Source organism: Drosophila bipectinata, chromosome 2L (assembly GCF_030179905.1).
Source record: "Drosophila bipectinata strain 14024-0381.07 chromosome 2L, DbipHiC1v2, whole genome shotgun sequence".
NCBI classification, from domain to species: Eukaryota; Metazoa; Arthropoda; class Insecta; order Diptera; family Drosophilidae; genus Drosophila; species Drosophila bipectinata.
In genome coordinates this window covers 11836120-11845945 of record NC_091736.1, presented here as the reverse complement: position 1 = coordinate 11845945, position 9826 = coordinate 11836120, and the positions used below count along the sequence as shown (strand labels likewise).

The 9826-nt window shown below is 42.4% G+C and overlaps 2 protein-coding genes across 4 annotated transcripts; one reads left to right on the top strand and one right to left on the bottom strand.

Annotated features, from left to right (window-relative positions):
* Positions 1 to 2103: 2103 nt before the first annotated feature.
* AkhR (Adipokinetic hormone receptor) lies at positions 2104 to 6846 on the bottom strand. Of its 3 annotated transcripts, none has more exons than XM_070277566.1 (7): positions 6705 to 6846; positions 5416 to 5634; positions 4386 to 4658; positions 4127 to 4226; positions 3527 to 4018; positions 3131 to 3453; positions 2104 to 2575 (listed from the first exon to the last, which is right to left on the bottom strand). In XM_070277566.1, exons 2-6 carry the CDS (start codon positions 5562 to 5564, stop codon positions 3136 to 3138), a joined length of 1332 nt encoding a protein of 443 aa, XP_070133667.1. In that variant the 5' UTR covers positions 5565 to 5634; positions 6705 to 6846; the 3' UTR covers positions 2104 to 2575; positions 3131 to 3135. The 3 variants fall into 3 exon arrangements, with proteins under 3 accessions (XP_070133667.1, XP_070133665.1, XP_070133666.1); XM_070277564.1 differs by having other exon boundaries at positions 3140 to 3453; XM_070277565.1 differs by having other exon boundaries at positions 3140 to 3453; positions 6710 to 6846.
* A 1269-nt stretch (positions 6847 to 8115) lies between these two features.
* Positions 8116 to 9783, top strand: Aatf (Apoptosis antagonizing transcription factor). The gene is made up of 2 exons (XM_070276741.1): positions 8116 to 9566; positions 9625 to 9783. Exons 1-2 carry the CDS (start codon positions 8185 to 8187, stop codon positions 9725 to 9727), a joined length of 1485 nt encoding a protein of 494 aa, XP_070132842.1. The 5' UTR covers positions 8116 to 8184; the 3' UTR covers positions 9728 to 9783.
* Positions 9784 to 9826: the final 43 nt, after the last annotated feature.

Here is a 9826-nt window from a genome sequence, read left to right as displayed (position 1 = left end):
TCGAATTATGGAAACAAATCTTTTATATTGAGTGTATAAATAGATTCTGTGTAGATATGGTTAAGATCCTACACACTCCTGTTAAGATTAATGCATGAAACGCGACCCACATTGCGTATACTTGATATACTTGATGATATAAGAATACTATTTTGATAATCAGGTCAATTGTAAATAACCAACTATTATTTTTCCCTTCTTGTGTTATTTTTCTTTTAAAAAAACATAAATAAAATAAAGTTAATAAATAATGTTAAGTTCCATAACTTTCTTTTCCAATCAATATTGCTTAAAAACTCAACTAAAAATTAAATTAAAGCCCATTATTATGGATGAGGAGTACTCTTCCCCAACTACATAGCCCCAAATCCACATTGTTTTAAGCCATTAAACGGAAATTTAATTCCAAAACAATCTTACATTGTTGCTCTGTTTAAGGCCATTAAATCGAATTCATGTGAACCCTTTTTTCTTTAATGCGTCCAGCCTTGTTGCCAGACCTCCTCCAGCTCGTCGTCCGTGTGATCCTCAAATCGGAAGGGAGATGTGTCCGCCACTCCAACAGTCGACACAGCCGGCAGACACTCTTCTGAAATGGTGATCGTAAATAAACGGCACGCTCTGAAGGCATTTCAAGTAACCAAAATACTCGTAAAAACTAGACCCCAAAACGATATGCACATGGCACCTATTAATGGCTACTTATGCACTACAAGTGTCTCCTATTTTCCGAGGCGTCCGTCCCTTTTTATTTTTTGACACGAGACTGATGCGTAACACGACAGTAGCATTGCATCCCGTGCCCCCGTAGGCGGGGGCAACATCACTCCCTCCCTCTGGGCTGGAGTGGCGGGAGTGCTGCCCCTGCCAGTGCCACGACCTGTTCATCATTATGTCGCCGGCATGTCAGCGGCCAGTTCGCTGCTGCATTGTCCACATCTGCATATATCATGCAGAGAATAGCATACCACACCCTGCGATGAGACACTATCCCCCATCAACGCTGCATATTTTTGCTGCTTTTTTTCGGACAGCGGCGACCACTTGCTGAAATTTCGTTATGTTCGTGATTTATAAATAAGCTTCACTGCCTCCGACTCCTCCGACCTGCACTCCATCATTCCGATCCTCCTCAAGCTCTCTTTTAGCATCTTGAAGAGGTGCACTGGAAAGATTTTATAATATCAGATACATCTTATAATCCTACAGTCTAGGGAATTAAATTTTCAGATAATTTTTCTTTAAGGTCTACTATTTTTTTCAGTGCATGAGGTATATGCAGCCCACGCACTTTTCGTATGCGTTGCAGCAAAAACAACAGCGATATCTTGCATGTTGGACGTCTGCTGCCTTTCCCCACCCATCGCACTCAGCCCCTGTCCCACACTCTTTCCCTGGTTCCAGCTCATTTCGTATTAATCATAAAATTGTATTATTAACATGTTTATTTTTCGATCTTCAAGATTCGGTTACATGCAATCTTCCTGCTTCACTTCGATCTTAGTTGTGTGTCTGCGTTGGTGAGTGCTTTTTTTCGCAGGGGACGTGACTTTGTGGCGCAGTGTACGTATGGAAAGTGAGCCACTTTCGAACATGGGCTTTCAATTGCATTAAAAATATTGTCATTTTATGTCTATGTCGGCTAATTGGGTTAACTGGCTAATGACTGCGGTTGCGGACCAGATGTCCCCCACCTGGACATTGTGAAGGCGTAGGTGGGATATCGGCTTAGAGGCAGTTAATTGGGCAACTGACAGGAGCGTCGAGTAATTTCCTGGGAAAACCCGTCCAGAGGAGAAACCAGGCTTATAGCGAATGTTGATCAATCCATAATAATTAATAAAGATTAGCCAGTGATCTTAACTCAACTATATCTTTAGGATCATATATTAAAAGTCATTGTAACAACTTAAAGGTCAATCCTAATATGAAACTGGTTAGCCCAGCACCAAGTCCAATATAATGAAATAAATATTGAAGAATCCATTCAGACTGTGACATACACGAGTGTATAATTAATGTTTAGGGCTTTGGCTATAAAGCAAATGATTAACGCCGTCTTAACAATGGATCCAACACAAAACAGACTTTTAGGACAAAAGATGAGGGGATGCTTTCGTTATTATTTCATTTTCCATAAATTTTTATTCGATTTCCGTTTACTTTGACTTTGTTGACTTTGTTATGAATAAATTATGATAAATTAAGCAATAATCCAATAAACTAGAGTAATCTTATAATAAGCATTATTACGTCTTTGGCGTATTTCTTGTTTTACAAATATTTGATGGCCTAGACCAAGACGATTTGGAATCGGAATTTTGACCTGTCCTGGGCCAAGTTAGTTGTCTTGACAACATTTTTAATTTGTCGCTTAGCTAAATGCAAATGCCAAAAGAATTTATGATGAAAATCCCAAAACAAAGCTAGTTAGCAAATTAAATGCCCTTTGTTCCAAGCCGACTTCTTCTCCAGACGAACAGTAGCAGATCGCTTAATTAATCCAGTTGCTCTCGCAGCTCCATTTGTTATTGTTTATTTAACCACACTGGTCATTTCGATGGAGTCGCCACAACTGAAAATATATACAAAATCTATTTAGACCTTGCCGGAGACGGAGTTAAAACTTCGATGGGTTGACTTTGAATCGAGTGTGTGTCGGTAATGGATCTTTTGTGGCTCTATGATGTAAGACTGCATTAACCCAAATAAGTTAGAGGTGCTTTCAAGATAGGATAGGTATGGAGATAGATGTTGCTCAACTCTTATACAATTTATCAGAAGAAATTAATTAAACTATACTGTCCAGCATAGGGTGCCCACACCTTATTTTGAAACCCTAGTTATCAAAGGTAAAATCATTAAGGTTAACCTCATGGTATAAACTTTAGGGACTTATCTATCCTAGCCATAAATTTAAAATTTTCTTTTGTCCATAGTCCTGAAAATCAATTAAAATTGTAAGCATTTAGACCGCAACATAAATTCCTCAGTTTTATGGCGACAACTGTGCGAAAATCGAAATCGAAAATGGAACATCTCCCCGAGTTGTAAGTCGTAAAAAAAAGAGAAAAACAGGATGGACGATGGGAGATGATCGGTGCTGAGAAGTTACAAAAGGTGTAGAGACCGAAATTACTTCTGGCAGATCCTTGGCGGCTCCTGGCATCTGATGGTGACCACACTTAGGCTGGAGTCTTCGTTGGCTTCGCTGTCACTGGCCAGGGGAGCAGTGAGATGGCCTGGAGAGGCCGGGGGCAGTGTAATGCCGTTCGAATTGGCGGTGCTCTTCAGACCCACTACGTGGGCCAGCTTCGTTGTGGCAGCCACAGCGGCAGCCATCACCTGGCCATGTCCGTTGGCCATCGAGGAGTTGTTGGCAAGCGGCTTCTGCACGAGCTGGTTGGAGGAGTCCAGGCGATTCGAAAGTGATGTGTGCCTGTTGTTGACCGACTGTTGAGAGGAGAGATTGTCCATTAATACGATGAACTTCATAATTGAAGAAAAAATAGAATAGGAAACCCACCGCATTGTTGTTGTTATTCATGCGACCTCGGATGTTGTACAGTCCATAGACCAAAGGATTCATACAGGAGTTGGTGGAGGCAAATATGAAGAGGGCCTTCCTCACCAGGGAATTCACTTGCGAGACAGAGGACTTATCCAGCGAGTACCATATGACGATGGTGTAGTACGGAGTCCAGCAGATAATAAACACAATCACAATGGTGATGGTCATCTTAAGAGTCCGCTTCTTGGCCCGGCTGAGGACATCATCGTTGGAGCGTCGGAATCGCTCGGCAATCACGTCCTTGAGGACCCTCTGACTCTTTCGGTAGATCTCCAGGTAGATGGATCCGTAGCAGTAGATGAAGACGATCAGGGGAAAGGCGTACATGGCGGTCATTGAGGCGATCTGATAGAGCCTGTTGTCGAATTCGTTCCTCAGAGTATGGAATGTGACGCACTGAAAGTAGCCTTTAACGACGGGATGCTCCTCCACATGGAAGAGAAAGGCCTGTCGAAGGATGATATCAGTTAGGCTATCAGTTTTACACAGAAAATAATTAACACTTTAAAAGTTTTTTTTAGATAAGAATAAACTGATTTGTATTGCAGTGTATACCTGGGGAATGCTGCAGACGATGGAGCCCAGCCAGGCACAGGCCAACATGACGCGTCCCCGGTTGTAGGAGCGCTTCAACGGCTTCAGGATGGCATAGTATCTGGCGATTAGGAGAGCAGGGAGGTGCAGGTGATGAGAAAGCTGGAAAGCCAGAGAGATGGCTGGCTAGCAGGCGTCAGCCTGGCATCGATTGACACATCGAGCCGCCTTATCTGGCTATCAATTTGGTCCATTAGCGACAGTCAACGGATGGACTCACCTGTCGAGAGATATGCAGACCATCACGTAGCTGGAGAGGTACAGGCCGAAGACGCGAAAGAAGGTCATCAGGCGGCACATCAGATCCGTGGAGCGCCACTGCACCGTCCAAGCCCACACAATCTCCAGTGGCATCAGTAGGAACGTCACCATTAGATCGGCGATGGCCAGATGCATTAGCATGATATCAATCCTCAAGGGACCCCGCAGTCGTCGTTTGGTCAGCAGATATAGCACAGTGCTGTTGCCAATTGTTGAGATCACAAACAGTATGCTGCACCGCAGGAGAAGCCATTTCAGAATCAGCACAGACCAAGAGATGTGGTGGCGGGGAAAGTGGTGGCAATGGTGGTGCAAAGGTGTGGGTAAGGTTCAACAGCGATTAAATTGGTGAGTGGGAAATTAAAGAAGTTCTAGTGGCGGACGACAGTGGGTGTTCGTGTGGGTGCCACGTGATCGGTAAGTGGGTCAGGAAAGTGCAGTTGGGAAAGGTGAAATTAATTGGGCGCCAAAAGGCTCCTGGGCAGCCAACTCAGACAATCAGAGATTAGCTTCAAATCGATTTCTTTTTAATGAAAGAGTCTGACCCATAATGAATTCTTAAGTACCTAACGAGTAGCAGTTCTAATTGTTACTTTATGTGTGTTTTTATGTCTGGAATAGCCAGAAGAGTCATGTTAATCAATCAAGCAAATCTCAGCAATTTGAAATGGTGAACCCTACGATGAACCCCGAAAGATCAAATTCCAAGTGAAAATTTCAGAGTCTCAGACAGATAGCCAGACTGAGGGCTAAGGAGGGATCAGAAACGATGAGGCTAGCATGATTTATACCTATTTATAACAACATTTACAGCTACGTATAAATGGGGATTCGAACACCTACACCTCCGCATCGATTGATAGTAAAAGTCAAAGCTTATCATCGGCATGACTGAGTTGTGAGAATAAAATTTTAATAATAACGTGGGTGGTGATCTCGAAAATTGGGCGAGGGAATGAATAGGGTGTGTCACCCACTATTTGACTCACCTGTAGACTATGATGGAAAGGCGATGGCCATCATTGAAGATCATATCCTTGGACAGGTGTGTGGTTCCATTTGTATTGTTGATATTAAGGTGAGACCAATCGTTCAAGATACGATGATCGTATTCGTTCACTTCACTAGGTTGCTCCATTTTTAATAAAATCAATTTCTTAGGCTTTTAGTTTTCTTTTAGACTATGCAGATTCCTCAATTCTGACACTCTAAAACATATATACAATTTTTTAAAACTCATTAATATTAAATTACTCATAATTAAAATTTGGTGAAAACCGGAAATTCTAGGTCGTGATAGAGGTCTTCTCGTATAATCGCTTTGTTTGGGGGCCTGTCTATTAATTGCCTAGTATGTATAATATTTTGTTTAATTACTATATGTTTTTCTGCCTCTTAGGCCCCTTGGGATTTCACTCAATTAACTGAAACAATTGCACTCGTTTCAATAATTTACACTTTTGCGATTTCTTATTGCTTGTAAGGTTCAAGAACATGTTTATTATGATTTTGTTTTGATTTTCGTTTTGTTTGGTGCACACGAGGATGACCTTGAGCTAATTACAATCGAACCCCACTGGAATATTTTCATTTCCAGTTGATAATAAAAATTCCACTTATGCTGAGGCGTCTTCAACAAACTCACAGGCATTACAATAGCACAGGAATATTTACACCAGAAAGCTGGCTCTCTCGCTGGCTTATTAATCTTTTAATCGATTGTGCTCAATGGAACAAGTGTTCACTCAATTGAAAGGCATTAGAAGCATTTAGAGAGAAACGGTGCCCCATTAATCCTTGAGTTGAATGTTTGTTTGGACGCGCCTCGTTTGATGCCCTTTGAACTTGGCATTGGAATGGGCGCAAAAAAACAAATAATTATGGATGTTTTTAGTACATAAAAATAACATAAACCAAATGGTGCTAAAATATATAAAATAGAGTCTTTTAGCGCCACCTTAGCCACCATTCTACAGCAGTTCTATAGATCAAAGATTACCTAGCATCTCAGCTAGTCCCCCTCGATCCCCAGCTAATCGATCTTGTTTCGTATATATACTAATTGTAGGCGTAATCAATGATTACGAATGCGCGTACGTGCTATATAATTTCCTTTCTTCAAATATATACAACTATATCTCTGGCTATATATACATTTTTTTTCAATTTCCGTTTTGTTTTCTGTTTTCTAAACACGCGGACACACCGTGTTTCCCGATTATACTATAAATCCACAAGATATTTTCAAATTCGTAGTATCCTCTGGATTTTCGCACACCTTACAGCATCAATATGGGGTCGGGGGTGGTCTTGCGCCACGCCCACACGCGGTGTTATCGTAATCGCATTAACGGTACACGTATTTAGCGGATCGAGCTAATCTATCGGATCGAGCGAATCTAACGGTTCACACCGGGCGGCAAGCAGGAACTGACTGAATCTACTACTTGGGATAATACTAGGGAGGCTGCTGGTGCTGCCGTGAAATCGAAATCTCCGACAACAACTGATAATCCAGCTGGAGGAATGGCGAAAAAGTGCGACACGGGCGATAACAGAGCTCGACCTCAATTGTGTATCTGTGTGGGTCGGGGGGTTTGAGTGTCTGTTCAGGTCCCGCCCGCATAAATTTCACGTTTATCAATGCGTGTGTGCGACTCAAAGTTCACAGGCTGAGCAACCAAAAGTCTGAGAGCACCAAGTATAACGATCCCTTATCACCTCGTCAGTCTCACCCAAAAAAGCCATTAAATTGGCATTACTTATAGGCCTTATCGGTGCGTCTGCCGGATGGCTTTGCCTTCCCTGGCGGCTGTCTGTTGCAGATCTCGTTCGCCGTCTATCCGTATCCTTTTCCGTATTGGTGAAGCCTCCGATCCGGTCGCGAGTCCACTGACTTCTGGCACTGGCCACGGCCAAGGTTGACATTTTAACCCCTGAATCCGAGTCCGTCAACACAATTCATTAAATTTAATGAGCGACCAGGAACAGAGTTCGACAAAAGGATTTCAAGTTCACGTTTACCGACGCGCTTTTGTATGCTAGGAATGTGTGTGCCTGGTGGTGTCGTGTGTGCGCTCTTATCAAGATGCACCTGGCCCACCTGATAAGACGCCATTCAGTCGGTCGGTCAGCCCTAATGAGCGGGCATGTGGCATGTGCATTAGCAACTGCAAACTGCAGCTTTAATTGGAGTCTTTAAGTTAATATTAGAGTTTTGTTAACAAGGTTTTTTGGATAAAAACAAGATTTTTTGGATAAAAACAATGACATTGAACAATGAAAAATTTGATAATTATATTATTGATTTAATTTTATAGAATAATTTCAAGTAAATATTCAGATAACTAAAATAGAATAAAGTTAAAAATTATTTTCTTGTCCAAAATTTAAACTAGCTTTTTATGAAAAAAACACGTACAAATTATTACTGTTTAAAAAATTACGCGATCTGATGATTTAAATATTCCATTCTATTAGTAAAAATTCTGTCCAATACATATAGTTTTATTGCTTGAATCCTTTTTATGAAAAATTTAAACTTTTTTTAAAATTTTTTGTATGGCGCCTCTTGTGGTTTATAGAGCAACTATTGGATTACCGCCATCTTGCGGAAAATGCGGAAACTAACAAGTGCAGTATATTATCGGTATTTTTTAGAAATTTTTGTTGAAGTCTATGCACCTGGTTACATTAAAGTCCCATGTGGGTCTGAGCTCCAATTAATTTTTTATTTTTTTAAATGAAAACATAAAAGAATGCTGCGAAAATCAAAGAAACAACCCCAGACTGTGGCCGATAAGGTTAGCAAACTGCTGGCCCATCCAAATGAGAGCGACAGCGCTGAGGACTCGGACTTTGACGTGGCCACTGGGCCCAAGCTAGCCGATTTCGAAGAGGGCGAATATGACTTGCCGGATGCACGGAGCACCTCCTTCCGAAAGAGGAACGTGAAGCTATTGTCCGAGGAGAGCAGTCGCTACAAGGGAAAGATCAGTAGTCGTAAGGAGCTGGAAGAGGAGGATGAAGACGAAGAGGATTCTGAAGGCGAGGAGCAGAATGATAGTGAGGAGGAGGAGGATGAGGAAGCGGAGGATGAGTTACCCTATGAGGAAAGCGATGATGAAGAGGAGGATGATAGTGCTATGACTGCATTTATTAAGAAAATAAAAGCAGGAAAAGACACAGCTCCAGCCGAGGAAGTAAATGGAGACTCCGAAGACGATAGTCTTCCTGATCCTGACGATGACTCCGAAGAGGACAATTCCGATGAAGAAGATGGGGAAGAAAGCGACGAAGAGGACGACGACGATGATGATGATGATGATGAAGATGAGGATGGAGAAGATGACACCATCAAACCCTCAGATGTCATGTCCAAAACGAACCACGAGGCTGAAATTAAAAAGGGGGTATGTGTCCAAAACCAACTTCGCATCTGGGAACGTCTTCTGGAGTTGCGGATCAATACCCAAAAGTTCACCAGCAAGGCTAACCAATTGCCAGCACCAGAGACCCTGAAGAGTCTGGGTAATGAAAACCCGGAACTTCAAACGGTTTTGGACGAGGCTCAGGAACGCTCCTCGAAACTGTTGCAGCAACTCCTGGCCCTCCAGTCGGCACTCCACCAACAAAACTCAGAGATGAGAAAGTCGGTGAAACGTAAGCAACCCGACGAGAATGAAAGTTCACCACCAAAGCGGTTCGGTAGTGTCTTGCAAAGCAACTTCCAGCAGATGACTGGCTACCGAAACGATGTCCTGCTCAAGTGGGATGACCGTACCAAGCTCTTGACTCCGGGAGCGGGTGTGAAGCGGAAGTCCGTCCAGGAGGACTACGACATCATCAAGAAAATCGACAGTGCCTTGGCCAACAGGGAAGTGCTGGTGGAAAAGTCACAGACCCCAAAGAACAATCAGCCAGAGCAGCAGCTCCAGGAGAATGCTCCACCGCAACGGCTGACCCACATCTATGACGATACTGACTTCTATCACCAGCAACTGCGAGAGCTGATCGAGTACAAAGCCAGCACCGCGTCCAATATGAGCGAGATCACGAAGCAGTTCGTGGAGCTGCAGAAGCTGCGTCAAAAGATGAAGAAGAAGGTGGACACCAGGGCCAGCAAAGGTCGCAAACTTCGGTAAGTGGGCTTAGGTGGTTCTGATAATTTTTAATAAATAAAATATATTAATTTTTAGTTATGTGGTGCACAAGAAGCTGGCTAACTTTATGGCTCCAAATGAAGCAAGTGACTGGACGGATAGCGCCAAATCCGAGTTGTATAAATCGCTATTTGTTTAGAGAAATACTTAAAAATATAATAATAATATATATAGTTAGTGAAACAAATAAAATAAAATTATTCTTGAATATCTAAAAAACTTCTTAAACATGAAAACA